The sequence below is a fragment of the Balaenoptera acutorostrata genome, chromosome 16 (genome assembly GCF_949987535.1).
Source record: "Balaenoptera acutorostrata chromosome 16, mBalAcu1.1, whole genome shotgun sequence".
NCBI lineage: Eukaryota > Metazoa > Chordata > Mammalia > Artiodactyla > Balaenopteridae > Balaenoptera > Balaenoptera acutorostrata.
This window is the reverse complement of record NC_080079.1, coordinates 27,055,932-27,075,408: the sequence shown is the minus strand read 5'-3', so window position 1 is coordinate 27,075,408 and position 19,477 is coordinate 27,055,932. Positions and strand designations below refer to the sequence as shown.

At 47.9% G+C, this 19,477-nt stretch overlaps 1 protein-coding gene across 7 annotated transcripts in view; it reads left to right on the top strand.

The window, feature by feature from the left end:
* GBF1 (golgi brefeldin A resistant guanine nucleotide exchange factor 1) overlaps window positions 1-19,477 on the top strand; it is a 124,277-nt gene that overhangs the window by 103,192 nt on the left and 1,608 nt on the right. For 3 of the 7 annotated variants that reach the window (XM_057530813.1, XM_057530812.1, XM_057530814.1), the window contains exons 9-38: window positions 1,230-1,377; window positions 1,720-1,943; window positions 2,466-2,634; window positions 3,059-3,270; window positions 3,610-3,708; window positions 4,306-4,500; window positions 4,719-4,908; window positions 5,505-5,645; window positions 5,967-6,055; window positions 7,007-7,209; window positions 7,686-7,809; window positions 8,094-8,219; window positions 8,490-8,572; window positions 9,227-9,463; window positions 9,744-9,837; window positions 10,208-10,384; window positions 10,715-10,779; window positions 10,865-10,988; window positions 11,187-11,258; window positions 11,409-11,503; window positions 11,763-11,916; window positions 14,881-15,106; window positions 15,624-15,784; window positions 15,916-16,162; window positions 16,282-16,487; window positions 18,053-18,203; window positions 18,310-18,440; window positions 18,643-18,744; window positions 19,027-19,140; window positions 19,290-19,470. In XM_057530813.1, coding sequence (XP_057386796.1) covers window positions 1,230-1,377; window positions 1,720-1,943; window positions 2,466-2,634; window positions 3,059-3,270; window positions 3,610-3,708; window positions 4,306-4,500; window positions 4,719-4,908; window positions 5,505-5,645; window positions 5,967-6,055; window positions 7,007-7,209; window positions 7,686-7,809; window positions 8,094-8,219; window positions 8,490-8,572; window positions 9,227-9,463; window positions 9,744-9,837; window positions 10,208-10,384; window positions 10,715-10,779; window positions 10,865-10,988; window positions 11,187-11,258; window positions 11,409-11,503; window positions 11,763-11,916; window positions 14,881-15,106; window positions 15,624-15,784; window positions 15,916-16,162; window positions 16,282-16,487; window positions 18,053-18,203; window positions 18,310-18,440; window positions 18,643-18,744; window positions 19,027-19,140; window positions 19,290-19,470 — 4,540 coding nt within the window. The remainder of the gene's footprint in view (window positions 1-1,229; window positions 1,378-1,719; window positions 1,944-2,465; window positions 2,635-3,058; window positions 3,271-3,609; window positions 3,709-4,305; window positions 4,501-4,718; window positions 4,909-5,504; window positions 5,646-5,966; window positions 6,056-7,006; window positions 7,210-7,685; window positions 7,810-8,093; window positions 8,220-8,489; window positions 8,573-9,226; window positions 9,464-9,743; window positions 9,838-10,207; window positions 10,385-10,714; window positions 10,780-10,864; window positions 10,989-11,186; window positions 11,259-11,408; window positions 11,504-11,762; window positions 11,917-14,880; window positions 15,107-15,623; window positions 15,785-15,915; window positions 16,163-16,281; window positions 16,488-18,052; window positions 18,204-18,309; window positions 18,441-18,642; window positions 18,745-19,026; window positions 19,141-19,289; window positions 19,471-19,477) is intronic. The other 4 variants (XM_057530818.1, XM_057530815.1, XM_057530817.1 and 1 more) reach the window with 4 other exon arrangements.

Sequence of the window (19,477 nt, the reverse complement as noted above, 5' to 3'; positions counted from 1 at the left end):
CTAAGCAAAGGATCAAAGGTTGTCCAGATTCTGGAGGGCTTGGGAGAGGAAGGGGGGCTTATCCTTCAAATAGCAGAAGGAATTGAATAGGCCAAGGATAATATGGGTATTTTCAGCTTTTAGAAAGAGGCAGGGAGAAAAATTGTTTCTACTCTCTTTTAGAGTCATTCTAATGGTTCCTAGAAGAGAACTGCTGTTGCCCATTCCAGGAATGGTCTATCAATCTAGGACTAGTTTGATATAACTGTAGAAGGACTGGATACAAACTGTAATTGAGAAGGCATCAGGATTAAGAAAATGAAATGGGCTTAAACAAAGTAGCTGTGAACTTAGGGTGGAGAAAATGCATGAAAACTTATACCCTAAGATAGTCAATGGGTGATAAAGATTTTCCTTTGTGACTAAAAGGAAGCTATAGGAGAGAGAGAAATGCAGCAAGAGGAAGGGAAATGGAATAGAGCAAGAGTCCAAGAAATCAGTAGTCTTACCATCTGAAAGCATAAAGTTGCTTCTAGAAAGACCAACAGTGAGAAGGACAGGAGGTCTCATTTATATACCAAAGTTGGGAGCAGCAGAGAGCAGAGCAGCAGTGTGACATGATCTTTCATCCTTAACTCCACAAATCAACTGGGATGCCACTCCTTCCTTAATTCCAAGGAATGAACCTTTGACCAATTTGATGTAGACATTCCACAGTAAGGGATATGGTTAGGATCTAGGCCCAGTTCATGAAGTAATAGGAAAGCTAAGAGTTTGGCTGGGAAGGAGTAGACTCTCACAGTTGGATAAGAACTAGGAGTAGGAGGCTACTATGCAGGTAGTTGAGGAGGAAAGCCCAGGGATCCAGGGCCTGAAGATCTGCAGCTTTGGGCAAAGGACCCCCTGCTCTTACGCTTTCTGCAGGAGGGTCAGGCACCATCTACAGGACTGAGGATTGCCACCCAGTATTCAGGGAAGCAGAGTGATGTATGAGGGCTGGCCTTATCAATGACCAGCCTAAAACCAGAATGACACCTTCCACTTGAAGGCTCTCAGGCTGACCTTTAAAGTGGCAAGAGTAGAAGGCAAGTTGGAGGAGTAGGAATGTGCTCTGATGGTCTAGATTCTTACTGTGGCACAGATGTGGGGTATAGACTCTTTTCTAGGGACCAGTAGGACTAAAAGAAGGGAGATTTCTAGGGATACAATCTTAATTTGAATACCATGCTAATGAGGTGTGATATTTCCAGCTGAAAATGAGAGCAGGAGGCATGAGTGATTCATCTAAGTGGAAGAAACAGAAGAGATCTCCCCGGCCCCCACGCCATATGACCAAAGTCACACCAGGTTCAGAGCTGCCCACCCCCAGTGGAACCACCTTATCCTCTAACCTCACTGGTGAGTACCCTGAGCTGCTGCTTCTGATTAGAATAGATAGAAGAAAAGTTCCTTCCTCTCTCAGGAATTTTGACACTGAAGACCAACTAATTGAGGGGCTGTGGTCTTTCTACTGAGAGCAAAAAGGGAAAACTCCAGGTCAGATCAAACTGTGACCATTTAGCAATTCTCAGTGACTTAAGGTTGTTCTCCTTCCAGTGGGACTCTGACTACTTTAGAGACCAAGCATATGCAGAAATTAATATGCAGTCTAGGAAAAACAAACAAACAAACGGTACCATGGAAGGTATGTGTTTCCCACAGAGTCTCTTTTCTTCAAGCCTCACTCACTTTGCTTGGCAGGTGGCATGCCCTTCATCGATGTACCCACTCCCATCTCCTCTGCAAGTTCAGAAGCTGCCTCAGCAGTGGTCAGCCCCTCTACAGACAGTGGCCTGGAGTTCTCCTCCCAGACCACCTCCAAAGAGGACCTCACTGACCTGGAGCAACCTGGCTCTCCAGGGTATAGCACAGTTGCAGAGCCTGGCAGCAGCGAGCTAGGGGTTCCTGAGCAACCTGACCCCCAGGTACGGCTTTGATTTCTAAAGACCCCTGTCTAGTCTTCTACTGTGGAATTGGCTTGATCCTTTGGCTCTTTATCCAGGCCTTGGCTCAAAAGAAGATTGGGGCAGGGGGTTCTTCCCTGTTTCCTAAAATTAGCTGTGCTACCTAGAAAAACCACAGCATGACTCACTGTGAGAGGTAGCTCACAGAATTTTCAAGCTGTGCATACATGCAGTACTTGGCAAAGGTGAGGATGCTGGCCATGGCTTTTTCTGGAAGTTAATGATCTAAATCCAAGCTCCTGAGGGCCTCTGTTGCCTCTGGGGTTCTAGTCACTGAAGGTCACTGATGCCTCAGGTGATGTTTTCTGAGTCCTTCATCATACTCCTTCCCTGAACCATCTTGCATTGATTCATAGCCCACTGAGCTGGCCCTACACCCGCAGTCCATTAGAGACACTTGGAGGACAGATACTTAAGAGAAATAAGTTCCCAATTGCTCTTGCCTCATCTCTTTTCCTGTATCCTCCCCACTACTGGTCATAGCAGGAAGGGGCCCATGTGGAAAAGGCCCAATCAACATCCGTGGAATCCATCCCTGAAGTATTAGAGGAGTGCGCATCTCCTGCTGACCACTCTGACTCTGCTTCTGTCCATGACATGGATTACGTCAACCCCCGGGGTGTGCGCTTTACACAGTCCTCTCAGAAAGAAGGTGAGTACTCTCAGGCAGGCTCTTCCCCCATCCTACCCACTAAGCTGTCTGAGCCTAAACCATCTTAGACCCAAGGTGTCTGCTGGTCCAAGTCCTACGGCATTTTCTAGTTAGGAAATGGAATCAAGCAAGAGGACTATTGGATGAAGCCCTTCCCTAACTGACACAGAGAGGGAGTTTGGTGGACAATAGGAAGTGAGAGGGAAGAATAGAAAGCTTGGGACTTTTAACAGAAAGGTGGGATCATCAATTCTGATTCCCTTCAATAAGTGAGACTAGTCTCCTTACTGCCCCAGAAAAAAAACATTTTTTTCCTGAAGAGAATCACTTATCTGAAATTGCCTGTATAATGCAGAGCAGGCTAGGCCAAGTGATCGAGCCAGTTGTTTCTTAGCAGTCCCACTTCCCTCCTGGCCTTTCCCAGGCACAGCTTTGGTCCCCTATGGTCTTCCTTGCATCCGTGAGCTCTTCCGATTCCTCATCTCCCTCACCAACCCACACGACCGCCACAACTCAGAGGTTATGATCCACATGGGACTGCATTTGCTGACAGTGGCTCTCGAGTCAGCCCCTGTAGCCCAGTGCCAAACCCTCTTGGGCCTCATCAAGGATGAGATGTGCCGCCACTTATTCCAGGTAAGACTGGATTTCTAGAGGGACTCCGAACACCTGGCTTTTTTTCAGGGTCTTTCAAGGGCCAGGGGAACACAGGGAGGTTTGGCTGATTCATGTGAAGAGTATAGGACCCAGGAAAGAACCTACCTCCCCTACTGACCAGTAGTCATAGTGAAGAGGGCTCCATTAGTTCCCCGGGGACTCTGGCAACCAAAGGGAAACATAGGAATGGCTAGCTATAGAGTTCCCTCAGAGCACATGACCTTAGTGACAACTTCCCACAGTTTGCTGTCCTGCTTTCTCTTGGTTGAGCCATAGTCAGGTTCAGAACCTAATAGCCCATCCTACTGTGATCTCCAGCTACTCAGCGTAGAGCGACTGAACCTTTATGCTGCTTCCCTGCGGGTATGCTTCCTACTGTTTGAGAGCATGAGGGAGCACCTCAAGTTTCAATTAGAGGTGAGTTTCTTGAAGTTGGGAAAAAATTAGAAGATATATGGCACCTTCATTCGGGTCCGCTTTGTCATGCTGCAGGAGTGGGATTTGGTGGCTTCTGAGGAGAGTGCTTTTAGCCTCCATAGTTTGGTTCATTGGCTCTCCTCTTTAGTGGAGAAATTAAAAGGTGCCCAGAGAAACCTGGCTGGCTATAAAATGGGAGAACCCGAATATGAGAACTGTCAGGTAATCTCACCATGAGTGGGTACAACTCTTCTGTCTGCAGTTCTTTTGCAACACAGGCAGGCAAGTCAAGCTAGCTTCACCACTAAATTGCAAAAGGGAACTCTGAATAGGACCAAATCAGGCTCACACAGAGAGCACAAAAAGGGCAGTGGGCAACTTGTTTTGGATCAGGTACGAGGTAGAGAGCCAGGCCTCCCCCATCATGAAGGACAAAGAGGGGGATGTATTTAGGGGATGGAATACCATTAAGTGTCTCTTAATGCATACCTTCTGGCTAGGCGTCTGCTTCCTGTTTAATGTTTTTCCTGTCCAATTTGTCTCTTCCTATCTTGAATCCTTTCCCCACCTAAATGGCAATTACTGGATTACTGTCAGATGTACATCAAAAAGCTCATGGAGATCATCACTGTGGAGAACCCCAAGATGCCTTATGAGATGAAGGAGATGGCTTTGGAGGCCACTGTGCAACTCTGGCACATCCCCAGCTTTGTCACTGAGCTCTATATCAACTATGATTGTGACTACTACTGTTCCAACCTCTTTGAAGAGCTCACCAAGCTGCTGTCCAAGGTGCTGAGCATTATTACTGACCTCTAGAAAGACGACTTTATTAAGGAAATCTCTCTGGTGGTAGTGAGGATGCTACATATAGGGAATGAAACGCTTGAGAGCTGGGGAACAAGAAGAAGAAGTGTATCTTCTCAAGGCAATGTAGAAGTTATGGGCGGTTTTAGGATTTTTGGGAAAGTATTCTAACCCCAAGTCTCCTGGATCTGTTTACTTTCCAGAATGCCTTCCCTGTGTCTGGTCAGCTCTATACAACACACCTGCTGTCTCTCGATGCCCTGTTGACAGTGATTGACAGCACTGAGGCCCACTGCCAAGCCAAAGTCCTCAACAACCTTACCCAGCAAGAAAAGAAAGAGGCAGCCAGACCTGGCTGTGAGGCAGTAGATGGCACTCGAGAAGCCAACAATAGTGAGAGGCATTTCTTTCTTTGAGGATCCCAGGGTTCTATGTTTATCCCTTCTCTACTCACTGAATCCTTTCTCCTACCCTTATGTCACTTCCTCCAAAGTACTCCTAATTCTGTGTTTCCGAGGTTTGGTGATGTGAATCATAGACCAGGCTGGCACATTAGCAGGACTCATGGACTTCTCACTTTCTCCTCTTCCACGCTTTAGCTATTTTTACGGAATTGTTATTTCTTTATGGGGAGAAAAGAGAATATAGATTAAAGGATATAGAACTTCGGTGCCTAAAAGCTCCAGGCCCTACCTTTTCCTACCTCCAGTGCCTGCCTCCACTCTAATTAATCTTCTCTAACTTTTCCTTGAGATTGAGGTTGCAGAAGATCAGGGAAAGTGATGGGGTAATCTTTTTATTAAATTGTAGAATCTAATGCTTGGCTGACGTGGGGTAGTGACTACTTATTTGGGCTTGGGTTTGTCCTGTCAGGGCTGATGACCTGTGTGGGAACATGCAGGTCTCCTTGGCCTGAAGCTTGATTCTCCTGCAGCTCTGCTTGGCTTCCTACACCATCAGTCTTCATTTACCTTCTTTTCTCTTACCAGCTGAGAGAGCAGCCAGCGATGGGAAGGCTATAGGCATGGCCCCAGACATCGCAGGCCTGCATGTGCCAGGTGGAGGGCGGCTGCCAGCAGAACATGGGAAACCAGGATGCAGTGATCTGGAGGAAGCTGGTGACTCTGGGGGTGGGTACTGGGTGTCCATCATCCTAAGTCCCCTCAACTGGAAGGCCTGGTAGAGAACAGAGGGGAGGGGAGCAGAAATACCCTAGGGTAGTACCTGAATGAACACTGGCTGCTCACCATGCCTTCAGACCCAGAGAGAGGAAAGAAAACATTTGGAGCCCTAGAAGATAGGACTTCTAAGGAAGTGGAAGACTGATGAGGACAGGAAATTTTCTGAGGCATCCTTTTTTTCACTAGAGAGTATATCAGCATCCTTCCAAAAGTCATTATCCTGGTAAAAGAGGTCTTACTGGTGTTTCCCTCTCTTCCTCCCATTCCTAGCTGACAAAAAGTTTACCCGGAAGCCACCTCGATTTTCCTGTCTCCTGCCAGATCCACGGGAGTTGATTGAAATTAAGAATAAAAAGAAGGTATATATAGATATCCCCAGAGCTCAGCCTCTACCCATTTCTGACTGGGTGTTCTCTGTAGGGTTTCTGTCTCAGAGAATGAGGGAGAGTCTAAGCTCACCGAACAGCTTCCCAAGGCTAGTTTTTGAGCTTCTTGGTGCTTCAGCAACCCCTCAATCTCCTTTGAAGCCCTTTCCTTACTCCTAAGCCATGTAATCGGCATCTCCTATCGTGTACTCCTGGGCAAATGCTGCCCTAGCTGAGAGTCAAGTGTTACTTGTGGTGACAGGAGCCCTGGGAGCTGGTATCCTGTGGGTCACCGAAGGTTATTGGTCATCTCGAGCTCTGGGGTGATGATTGGCAATAAAAGGGAATTGACATTTATTCTGGTGCTTTTTAGTAAAGTTCAAATAACTGTACTTTTTGGTTTTTTAACACAAAGAAAACCTTCTATTTAACCCTTTCTTCCTCGTAAGGCCAGCCTAAATGACTTCGGTTTATGTGTGCCCTTGATTGCAGGGCTGTGACTAGACAGTCAAAAAGTTATCATCGCAGTTAGTTCACCTTGTCTTTCAAACCACAGGGCCTTAAGAGCTAGGAAGCCAAAGAAAGAAGGGGAATCCGAGCTAGTCTGTAAACAGATACCAGGAACGGCTCTAATACTGGAGAGAAAAGAAAACCTTCTCTAGTCTCTTTCTTCTGTTTTTTTTCTCTGATTCTCAGGTTGGAGGAGAGTGCTATGCCTCTTTAGCACTCAGAAAAGGAGTAAAAAGGAGCTCCTCAGCTACTTCTAGTTAAACATGGAGATTGGGGAAAGCTAGGGGCCAGTATGGTTCAGCCTTAGTTCTGGAGTGACTTAGAACCATGTCCTAGGAGCCCATTAGGTTACCAGCTGTGGACTGTGATGGAGACCTGCCCTTGTCTGGTTCAGGGGCAGAGCAGCTTTTGACACCTCCTGTATTTCTTCTCTAGCTGCTGATCACTGGCACAGAGCAGTTCAACCAGAAACCAAAGAAGGGGATCCAGTTTCTGCAAGAGAAAGGTCTCCTCACCATCCCAATGGACAACACAGAGGTAGCCCAGTGGCTGAGAGAGAACCCTCGGCTGGACAAGAAAATGATTGGAGAGTTTGTGAGTGACCGCAAAAACATTGACCTGTTGGAGAGCTTTGTGAGGTGAGGAAACTGCAAGAAATGTGGGACATAGTTGATGATCAGTCTGGGGGGACAGACAGTTCAAAACAGTACCAGTCAGTTCCTGATGGTGACCCAGGTCATACACTCTTCCTCTTCCCAAGATTTATATCTGTTGGATCTGAAAGAGTCTCCAGCAAGAAAGCTTTGGGCACCATTCCATTCTACATAGAGAATATTGCAAAAGGGTGGAGTAGGGTTCCTGAGCACAGGGTAGGTTTTGGGTTCCAGGGATGAGGTTTCTGTGTAGGAGCACACTGATGTGAAGAGTACTAAGCTTAGGGGTTGTCAAATTCTGGTTCTGTGTTAGAGATGACCAGGAGATACCTCCCCTTTGCCAGAGCTCTCAGCCTCTTCTGTTCCAATAGGAGAAGCTTAGTGGGACTGTAGCTAATAGAGCACCCAACATTTGCAGCTTATACATCTTAAGCCTTTCGTCCTTCTTTCTTTCCCTGTAGCACCTTCAGCTTTCAGGGTCTGCGTCTGGACGAAGCTCTGCGTCTCTACCTGGAAGCCTTCCGCTTGCCCGGGGAAGCACCGGTCATCCAGAGGTTGCTAGAGGCATTCACAGAACACTGGAGGGTGAGTTTGAGTGGCAGGGGCTGAGCCCAGCATCCCAAATTAATTTGACTAAGGGTTTCTGTGGCTTCAACTGAAGGACCCAGTTGCTGTCTCCTAAGAAGGCTGAGAGCAATGTCAGTGAGCTTTCCCATAGAGGGGCCAGCTTCCATCAAGGAGTAGGCAAGAGATGGGCCTCTTTCTGGCTGGTACCTTCCCTCTTTATCAGCATTGACCAGTGGGTTGGTAGTGAGGGTTTGATTGGCCAGAGAAGGGCATTGACATAGGTGGGGTCTTTGATTTTTCAGAATTGTAATGGCTCCCCATTTGCCAATAGCGATGCCTGCTTTGCCCTGGCCTATGCTGTCATCATGCTTAATACTGACCAGCACAACCACAACGTTCGCAAGCAGAATGCACCTATGACTCTGGAGGTAAGATTGGATCCCAGCCATGGCAGAGCAGTTCCAGCACAGCTTTGGAGGTAGCAGGAAGGACATGGGTTTTCCAGTGGGCACAATGGACAAGCTTCTGTCCAAGGGAGGCAGGGGGCGCTGACCAATCCAAAAGAGGAACTGGGGTAGGGAAGTGGATTCTTGTCACTTACTGTTTCCTAAAGTCCTGTTTACCACAGACCCAGGAGTTCCCTAAGTGGGGCTTCAGCATTGACACGTGGGGGGTAAAGCTTATTGCCCTGTCTCTAGGAGTTTCGCAAAAATCTAAAAGGTGTGAATGGAGGCAAGGACTTTGAGCAAGACATTCTGGAGGACATGTACCATGCCATCAAGTGAGTACGCGTAGAGAATGGTGTAGCATCTCTGTTAAGGAGAAGCACGCTACTTCCTTCTCCAGATTTTGGAGTCACGTCAGACTGCAGTGACTCATATGCCCTGGATTTAGCATCGTAATTTATCTGGGTAGCCCCTTCTCCCCCAGCTGATTTATTCCTTAAAGAAACCTGAACAGTACTAGAACTTTAGTACCCTGAGCCAGGATCCAAACTGCCCCTGCTAAGTGGAATGTCATCGCCCCATTTTCCGAACGCAGAGAAGCTAGGTTGTCCTGTCTAGCTTGCAAGATGCATTATGGGGCTAGTAGAGAACCTAAGATGGGTACTAGAGGGTGAGGTTTGGGACACTTAGGTTTTTACTGTAAATCAGAAAAGGTAGAATTGTTCATCCTCTCATACCCAGAAAGAATATGAGATCTTACTATAGAACTAAAGGCCCACTTAGAGACGGGGCTTGGAGATTATGGAATGCTTCTTTTCTTTCTCCTTGGTGCCACTGGTGGGGAGGGAAGCAGACCACTGAGCTGCAGTTTTGATGACCTCTCATTGAAGGAAAGTGCCAGTAATGGGTAGAAAGCCCTAGTTTGTAACCAGTTTGTAACCAGTCAGGTTCAGAGCAGTGCACCTACTCCTTTTGTTACCTCCTGACAGGAATGAGGAAATTGTGATGCCTGAGGAGCAGACAGGCCTGGTTCGGGAGAATTATGTATGGAATGTGCTGCTTCATCGAGGTGCTACCCCAGAAGGCATATTCCTCCGTGTGCCTGCTGGCAGCTACGATCTTGACCTCTTCACCATGACCTGGGGCCCCACTATTGCTGCTCTTTCTTATGTCTTTGACAAAAGCCTTGAGGAGACAATCATCCAAAAAGCCATCTCAGGCTTCAGGTAGCCAGAGTTTGACTTTGGTCTTGATCTCCTTCCACCTCTCTGAGTTAACTTGGTTGCCTCCATGCCTCTCTGACTCCTACTCTTATTTTCCTTAGAATGGGTTCCTCCTGAGTTTTTCAGGGAGGCTGAAGCTTGGGAAAGCTCAGTCTTAAACAGACTCAAGAGTCAAAGGTTTCTTCCTGGGACTGATTAGGGAAGAATCCCAAGCAAGCCTCCTTGGGGACTTGGAAGGGCTGCCTGGCCTTTCAGTGACTGTATCTGGTATGTGACGTTACAGGAAGTGCGCCATGATCTCCGCCCACTATGGCCTCAGTGATGTGTTTGACAATCTCATCATCTCTCTATGCAAATTCACAGCTCTCAGCAGTGAGGTGAGCAGGGACAGGAACTGTGTACTTGGAGTTCCAAAGAAAGACCTCTCTTTTAGCCATAGACCTACCCTTATCTGTGGAGCTGGTTTCCATCAGCATATTCTCTCACTACCCCTGGACTACAGTAGAGCTTAGCCATTTCTGTCTGACACACCCTAGGATGAGAATAGCATTACCTCATATAATGGGGATGAGAGAGGAGATGCAATAGTGGAGAAGGCCTTAGCCAGGGTAGCCCTTCCCACCAGTATTATGGGGGATTGAAGCAGAACTAGCAGAAGGACCCTTAGGAACCATAGGTAGAGGCCAAAGAGAATCTCCTTTCAAGACATTTGCCAGGCCCTAAGCCTCGTCTCATCTTCCTTTCCAGTCCATTGAGAACCTGCCCACTGTGTTTGGAAGCAACCCTAAAGCCCACATTGCAGCCAAGACAGTATTCCATTTGGCCCATCGTCATGGTGACATCCTGCGGGAGGGCTGGAAGAATATCATGGAGGCCATGCTGCAGCTCTTCCGAGCCCAACTGCTGCCCAAGGCTATGGTGGAGGTAATTCTTGGTAGGAGACTAATCAATAATAACAAGGCAAGAGCTCCAAGATTAAGTACTGTCTGCATATAGAACTGGTTGAGAGTAGCACTGGGCCTGATGCATGCTGAAACTTACCAGGAACGCCTCAAATGTAAGACCACAGATCTTTGGCCATGGGGATAGCTGTAAAGGAAGGCTGGTAGAAGTCATTGCCAGTCATCAATTGGAGGGGCCCAGTCAATAGTGTAGGGCAGAGGGCAACAGGAAGAAAGCCAGAAAACTTTGCATGGCAGAGCAGGAAATGCAGAGGGCATGTGGAAAGAAATTATTCTTGACCTGATTTTCCAGGTAGAAGATTTTGTGGATCCCAATGGCAAGATCTCTCTACAACGGGAAGAGACACCATCAAACCGGTGAGGGGAAATCAGAGGCTGGAGACCTTGCAGAGGGAGGATTAGAACTCTGGAGCTCACTAGAGCTTGTACTCTTTTTCTACAGAGGAGAGTCGACAGTGCTGAGCTTCGTGAGCTGGCTGACACTAAGTGGTACTGAGCAGTCTAGCGTGCGGGGCCCATCCACTGAGAACCAAGAGGCCAAGAGAATGGCCTTGGACTGTATCAAGGTAACTGCCCCTGCCTACCCCTGGTGAACAAGCCTAGACCCTTCTCTACTATATAGACACTGTCCTATGAACTGAAGAATAGGGTCATTTAGGGTTTGTGACCAGAGCTGACTCCTTCTGCCCTCTCTCCCTGGCTTCTTGGGAACATTCTCTTCCCTCTAGTCCTTATCAGTAACCCCTCTCTTGTGCCCCCTCTAGCAATGTGACCCAGAAAAGATGATCACAGAAAGCAAATTCCTCCAGCTGGAGTCACTGCAGGAGCTCATGAAGGTACAGAGTGAAGAGGGAAGAGGGGTGAAAGGGCTGGCTGGGTCTGGGAGGGGAGACAGGGATAGTGGTGTATGCCTCAGTTTCTGTCAGGGGTGGGCCAGTGGCTGGCTTCTCCTCCATGCCTATTTTCCTGCTATTATTCTCCTCCAGGCTCTGGTCTCAGTGACACCAGATGAAGAGACCTATGATGAAGAGGATGCTGCTTTCTGCCTGGAGATGCTGCTGAGGATTGTGCTGGAGAACAGGTAGAAGGCAGTCTTTAGGCAGGCCTCATACTGGGCTTGTGCCAAAGGGATGGAAGCCTGGAGTAATCTTGCAGAGTGGGCTCTAGGGACAAGAAGCACATGAAGCTATAGGCAGTAGAGGAGAAGCTTGCTCATTATAGCTGCCTGCTTAGGGTATAATGCCACTGAGCCCTGAAGGACCTAGCCTCAATCAGAAAAAGAGGCTTATTGCCCAGTGGCCTTTACAGCTGAGACTATCCTCATCCCTTATGTTTCTCAGGGACCGTGTGGGCTGTGTGTGGCAGACTGTTCGAGACCATCTATACCACCTATGTGTCCAGGCACAGGACTTCTGCTTCCTTGTGGAGCGGGCAGTGGTGGGGCTGCTGCGCCTAGCCATTCGGCTACTCCGGAGAGAAGAGATCAGTGGCCAGGTAAGCTGAGTGCAGCTGGGAGGGCAGGAAGGTATACAAGGGACTAAGGCCACAGTGTCAGTTATGGATATGGCCTGAGACAGAGACTTCATTTAGTGCCCCATAGCATGAGCCCAGTAACCTACCACAGGGCTAGGGGAGTCTAACAGGGACATTGGGAGTGAATCTGGAATGGCCTCAGGCATGAAGCTAGTACTCAGCACCTCTGCTCAGTAGGGCTGGACGGCTGCTGCCTTGTGGCAGTCCCAGCCCCATACCTGATTTCCCGGCTCTCATGCTTAGGACCCTCCTGAGCTCTCTTCACCCAATTTATAAAAGACAAACAGCATAGAAATGAGTTCAGGAAGGTCACAGGATATAAGATCAATACACAAACATTAATCACATTTCTTTATACTAACAATGAACATATAGAAAATGAAACCATTTACAAGTGCTCCAAATGAAATCAAATACTTAGCTATACACCTAACAAAACATGTATAGGATCTGTATGCTGAAAATTACAAATGCTAATGAAAGATATCAAAGAAGACCCAAATAAATGAAGAGGCATACCATATGCGTGGATTGGAAAACTCAACGTAGTGAAGATGTCATTCCTCCCTTAATTGATCTGGAAGTTTAATGCAACTCCTATGAAAATCCCAGCAAGGTTTTTTTGTAGACATAGACAAGCTTATTCTAAGATGGAAAAGCACAGGCCCTAGAATAGCTGAACATTTTGAGAAAAAACATGGAAGGAATCACTCCATCTGATATTAAGGCTTACTATACAGCTATAGTAATCAACACTGTGGTATTTTTGGAGGGACAGACACATGCATCGATGTAACAGGAGAACCCAGAAATAGACCCACACAAAGATGCCTAACTAATTTTTTGACAAAGGTGCAAAAACAATTCAGTGGAGGAAGGATAATCTTTTTAATTGCTGGAGCAATTGAAATCCATGGTTGGGGGGGCAGGGGACAAATGAACCTTGACCTAAGCCTCATACCTTATAGAAAAATTAACTCAAAATGAATCATAGAATTAAATGTAAAATGTAAACCTATGCAACCTTAGAAAGAAAAATAGGAGGATATCTTTGGGAGCCAGGCAAAAAGTTCTTAGACTTGACACCAAAAATACAATCCATAAAAGGAAAAACTGGTAGATTTCATCAATATTAAAAATTCTACTCTATGAGAGCCCAGTGTGAAAAGGAGGTAAAGACAAGGAGTGTATGTTTGCAAATCAAATATCTGAAAAAAGACTAATACCTAAAATATAAAAGAACTCAAAACATAACAGTAAAAAAAAAAAAACAGGCCAATTAGAAAATGGGTGAAAGATACGAAGAAGATATACAGATGGCAGATAAGCACATGAAGAAGCTTAAGTGATGTTCATCATCATTATCCAACAGGGGAATGCAAATTAAAACCACAATGAGATACCACTACACACCTGTCAGAATGGCTGAAGTGAAAAACAGTGATAATACCAAATGCAGACAAGGATGTGGGTCACTCATAAATTGCTGGTAGGAATGTAAAATGATAGAGCAGTTTCTTATAAAACTAAACATGCAGTTACAACACAATCCAGCAGTTGCACTCTTGGGCACTTATCCCAGAGAAATGAAAGTTTACTTTTATAAAAACCTATACATGCATGTTCACAGGATCTTTATTTGTAGTAGCCAAAAACTAGAATCAGCCCAGATGGTTTTCAACGTAAAGTGTAGTACATACATACCATGGAATACTCCTCAGCAATTAAAAGCAACAAACTATTGATACATGCAGCAACTTGCATGACTGTCCAAGGAATTATGCTAAGTGAAAAAAGCCAATCCCAAACGGTTATATACTATATCATTCCATTTATATGACATTTTTGAATTGACGAGGTTTTAGAAGTTGTGGACAAATGGCCAGGGGCTAGGGATGGGGGCAAGAAAGAGGCAGGTGTGGTTATAAAAGTGCAACACAAGGGATCCTGTTGTGTTGGAACTATTCAGCATCTTGGCTAGTGGTGGATACACAGACCTACACAAGTGCTTAAATTGTATAGAACTTAATACACGTATGAGTACAAGTAAAACTGGGGAAATCTGAATAAGATTAGTGAATTGTATCAATGTCAGTATCCTGGTTATGATATTATGCTGTAGTTTTACATAATGTTACTGGTCTTTTTTTCAGTTTTTTAAAAATTAAACTTTTAAAATAGAGATGATTATAGATTCATATGCAGTCTATTTTATAATAAAGTATTGGATATCTCAGGTAATTTATTGACTACTGTACTGAAAGTGGCAAACAGAATGGTTGTCTGGGTACGGAATGGTTCTAAGTGCATCAGTTGTTTACCCTCATAATGGCATGGCTGACTGGGAGCTGTGGCTCCCTGCCACTGCCCAGCATCACAAGAGAGTATTGTGCTGCATATCAGTAGCCCTGGAAAAAATCAAAACTCTAAGTATGGTTTCTACTGAATGTGTATCACTTTTATACCATTGTGAAGTCAAAAAAAATCTAAGTTGAATTATCGTAAGTTGGGGGCTGTCTGTACACTTTGCCCACTTTACCCCAATGGTAGCATTGTGCAAAACTATAGTGTAGTATCATAACCAAGATACTGACATTGATACAATTCACTAATCTTATTCAGATTTCCCCAGTTTTACTTGTATTCATACGTGTATTAAGTTCTACACAATTCAAGCACTTGCGTAGGTTTGTGTATCCACCGCTAGCCAAGATGCTGAATAGTTCCAACACCACAGGATCCCTCATGTTGCCCTTTTATAACCACACCTGCCTCTTTCTTGCCCCTGGCCATCTGTCCACAGAGTACCCTAAACTGGGTCTTAGCCAAAACTATCCTCACTAGCCTAGGGAGGCTGGTGGGGAAGGAGGCTAGACAAGACGCGTGTGCTCACTTTCCACTTCCTGCTCCCATCTCCTGCCCCAGGTACTGCTCTCCCTGCGCATTTTGCTACTAATGAAGCCCAGCGTGTTGTCCCGAGTCAGTCACCAGGTAGCCTATGGGCTCCATGAACTCCTTAAGACTAACGCAGCCAACATCCACTCAAGTGATGACTGGGCCACCCTCTTCACGCTGCTGGAGTGCATTGGCTCAGGCGTAAAGCCTCCAGCTGCCCTGCAGGCCACAGCCAGGGCTGATGCACCTGATGCTGGTAAGCCCTTTCCCAGAGAGACCCACACTGGCAGATAAACAGTTATGGCCCCAGTGGTTGAGACAGGAAAACAAAACGCAGGTTGTTGTGTTCAGCAGATTAAATACCCCTGGCTTCTGCCATCTGCTTCCAGAGCTTCCTGTGCCTAACGGGCCTCTCCCCATTACCCACAGATTAAACAGCATAAAGGCAAGTAGGCAATGGAGAAGGCTATGAAGCCAGGCTTCCTACTGTCCTGAGGACTGTTTTCTCAGAAACTCTGTCCTCACTGCCACCTCCCTCCCCAACAGCTGCTACTAGATGCCATCAGGAGCCCAAATTAGCCTGCTGCCCCATTTGGTCAAGAGAGAAGCTCTCCAGGCCATCCTTCAGCCCTCTGGTGACAAGGCTGAAACTAATCCAGACCAAGAGAAAAGAGAGGCCAGGCTTCAGCACCTTTCTTCTGAGAGCTGAAACTATCCCTCATCCCAGCTTCCCCATCCCCACCCTGACTCTGCCCCTCTCCCTGCTGGCTCAGGGGCCCAATCAGATAGTGAACTCCCATCCTACCATCAAAATGATGTGAGCCTGGACCGAGGGTACACTTCTGACTCGGAGGTCTACACTGATCATGGCAGGCCTGGCAAGATTCACCGATCAGCCACAGATGCTGATGTGGTCAACAGCGGTTGGTTAGTGGTGAGTGAGCATACGGGCAGCGGGTGAGTCTTCCCCTCTTGGCCTGTGGGAAAGATTCCTGGCCCTCTGAGAGGGCAGCTAGGGGAAGATCAGGGTCAAGCCTGGATTCTCAGCTCCTCTGTACTTTACAGGTGGGGAAGGATGACATCGATAACTCCAAGCCAGGGCCTGGGCCCAGCTGGCCAGGTCCTTCACCCCTGGTCAATCAGTACAGCCTAACAGTGGGGCTGGACCTCGGGCCACATGACACCAAGTCCCTGCTCAAGTGTGTGGAGTCCCTGTCCTTCATCGTGCGTGATGCTGCCCACATCACACCTGACAACTTTGAGCTCTGTGTCAAGACTCTCCGCATCTTTGTGGAGGCCAGTCTGAATGGCGGTGGGTCATCTGATGAAGGGGCAGTTGGGGAGTAGCCATGTGAATTACGGGGGAAAGGGAGGAGTAGGCCATCTGTACCCATGGATATGGAAATGTGACCTGGGTCTGGCCCTGCTCAGGGTGCAAGTCCCAGGAGAAACGTGGCAAGAGTCACAAGTATGACAGCAAAGGGAACCGCTTCAAGAAGAAATCCAAGGAAGGCTCCATGCTTCGGCGGCCTCGAACCTCCAGCCAACATGCCACTCGGGGCGGGCATAGTGATGACGATGAGGACGAAGGTGTGCCTGCCAGCTACCATACGGTGTCTTTACAGGTCAGTCAGGACGTAAGTATGGCACCCTTTACTTCCTCTTCTCTCCCGGTACCTGACATTGGGAGTCTTGGTGGGGCCAGGGACAGCCAGGGCGGAAAGGAAGGGCCTGTGTTCCAGCCAGGGCCTCAGCCAGCGTCCCCACAGTGCCCCCCTGTCCAGGACCACCTGTAAGTCTTTGCTTGCTTCATTTTAAAATTATAGTTTGTTTTTGAAATAAGTAATTCAAATGCACATAGCACAGAGTTCAAAAGGTACAAAAGGGTAAGCAGGGGGCTTCCCTGGTGGCGCAGTGGTTGAGAATCTGCCTGCTGGTGCAGGGGACACGGGTTCGAGCCCTGGTCTGGGAAGATCCCACATGCCGCGGGGCGGCTGGGCCCGTGAGCCACAACTACTGAGCCTGCGCGTCTGGAGCCTGTGCCCCGCAACGGGAGGGGCCACGATAGTGAAAGGCCCGCGCACCGCGATGAAGAGCGGTCCCCGCACCGCGATGAAGAGTGGCCCCCACTTGCCGTAACCAGAGAAAGCCCTCGCACGAACCGAAGACCCAACACAGCCAAAAATAAATAAATAAATAAATAAAGTAGCTATAAAATTAAAAAAAAAAAAAAAAAAAAAAAAAAAGGGTAAGCAGGTAAAAGTCCCATTCATTTCCCGTCCCCAGCTGCTAAGTTCCCCTTACCAGAGGCAATCACTGCCATCAGTTTCTTGTTTATCCTTCCAGAGTTATTCTGTTGTCTATTCAGGACATATAAAATTTATTTTATGACCAGACTTTACATCACTAAATAAATGGAGAATTAATTGCTTTAAATAGAATAACCTTAGAAAAATTACGAAAACAAAAAATTATTAAATCTGGCCAGACACTGTTGCCTATCAAAGCCTCTGAGCCTGAGGTTTGCTGTTTTTTTTTTTTTTTTAAGATTTCTTGATTGATTGATTGATTGATTGCTATGTTGGGTCTTCGTTTTTTTGTTTTTTTTTTTGTGATAGGGCTTTCTCCAGTTGTGGCAAGTGGGGGCCACTCTTCATCGCGGTGCGCGGGCGTCTCACTATTGTGGCCTCTCTTGTTGCGGAGCACAGGCTCCAGACGCGCAGGCTCAGTAGTTGTGGCTCACGGGCCTAGTTGCTCCGCGGCATGTGGGATCTTCCCAGACCAGGGCTCGAACCCGTGTTTCCTGCATTAGCAAGCAGATTCTCAACCACTGCGCCACCAGGGAAGCCCAGGTTTGCTGTTTTTAAAAATGAGATTAACAAGGTGAGGCTTTATCTGTCATCAGAAAGTGTGAAAAAGTACCTTTCTCACTGTGTAATTGTGTTATTAAATACTTAGTCCACACACCTCCTCAAGTCCCCGCTACTAGGAGTAATACCCATCTTTGGGAAACACTGGTCAGGACTAGGACAACCAGCTCATAAAGTTGAGGAGAAGGGAGTGGTGAGAGGGGTGGAGTATGGTGTGATCGGTACTTAGGGACTCCCTTGAGGACTCAGTCAGGGACAGTGGGAGTGGGCTGATGAGGAGGGGATCTACCAGACCTAACCCCATTCATGTCCTGCCCCTCCTGTGACCCCAGTTGCTAGACCTGATGCACACCCTACACACAAGGGCAGCCTCTATCTACAGCTCATGGGCGGAGGAGCAGCGCCACCTGGACACAGGAGGCCGGAAGATCGAAGCGGATTCACGCACCCTCTGGGCCCACTGTTGGTGCCCTTTACTTCAGGGTAAACCTTAGGGGAGCAGGCAGGGCAGGGGCAGAGGTGGAGCTGGCGCTTGGGAAGTACCAGGATCAGGATGCCCAAAGGATCCTGAGCCTGTTCTCATTCTCAGGCATTGCCTGCCTGTGCTGTGATGCCCGGCGCCAGGTGCGGATGCAGGCACTGACCTATCTGCAGCGAGCACTACTGGTACATGATCTGCAAAAGTTAGATGCCCTGGAATGGGAGTCCTGTTTTAACAAGGTAGGACTTCCCTCTGGTCTTAAGGTAAAGTGCAAACCCTAAAGACAAGGAGAGCCAAGCAGCTTGAAGAGCCCCTGATGTCAATCCTCAGCCTGTATCAGACCTTCCCTCCTGCTCTGTACCCATCCACCGCAGCCCAGGGTCAGGTGGACAAGGCTTCCACCTGACCCTGCTAGGGAGTTGTTGGCTTCTTACCCACCAGGTGCTGTTTCCTCTACTGACCAAGCTCTTGGAAAACATCAGCCCTGCAGATGTGGGCGGGATGGAGGAGACCCGGATGAGGGCTTCCACCCTGCTCTCTAAGGTACTGCTCACCACCCTACACCCACCCACTCTCCCCACACCTGCCTCTTCGCAAGCAGGGAAGCCAAGGCTGCTGGGAGGACCTAGAGATGTAATGTAGGTGCTTAGGACCCCCAGCTATGGAGACTCAGCAGGACCCAGGGACCTGGGAGGATTTTGGAATTCAGAGGAGTCTCTGATCCAGGATTCCCACACAAGATAGGGCAGCTTGCCTCCCACCCTTGGAGAGGGGTGCAGAAGGCTCCTACCCTACTCTTGGCTGAAAGGGGCTGGGGGGCCATAGGTCTTCCTGCAGCACCTGTCTCCACTGCTGTCGCTCTCTACCTTTGCGGCCCTCTGGCTGACCATCCTGGATTTCATGGACAAGTACATGCACGCAGGCTCCAGTGACTTACTGGTACGTTCTGCCTCAGCCCAACTCCAGCTGCCTACTTCCTCTCCCATCTTCTGGGAAGACTTGCTGTTTCCCCCTTGGTGGCTGCCTTCTCCTTACCATAACCCCCCATGCCCTCTTTCCCATTCTCATGGCCCCACTGCCACCTGCAGTCAGAGGCCATCCCTGAGTCTCTGAAGAACATGCTCCTGGTGATGGACACAGCAGAGATTTTCCACAGTGCGGATGCCCGAGGAGGCAGCCCCTCAGCCCTCTGGGAGATCACCTGGGAGCGCATTGACTGTTTCCTGCCCCACCTACGAGATGAGCTCTTCAAGCAGACTGTCATCCAGGGTAGGGG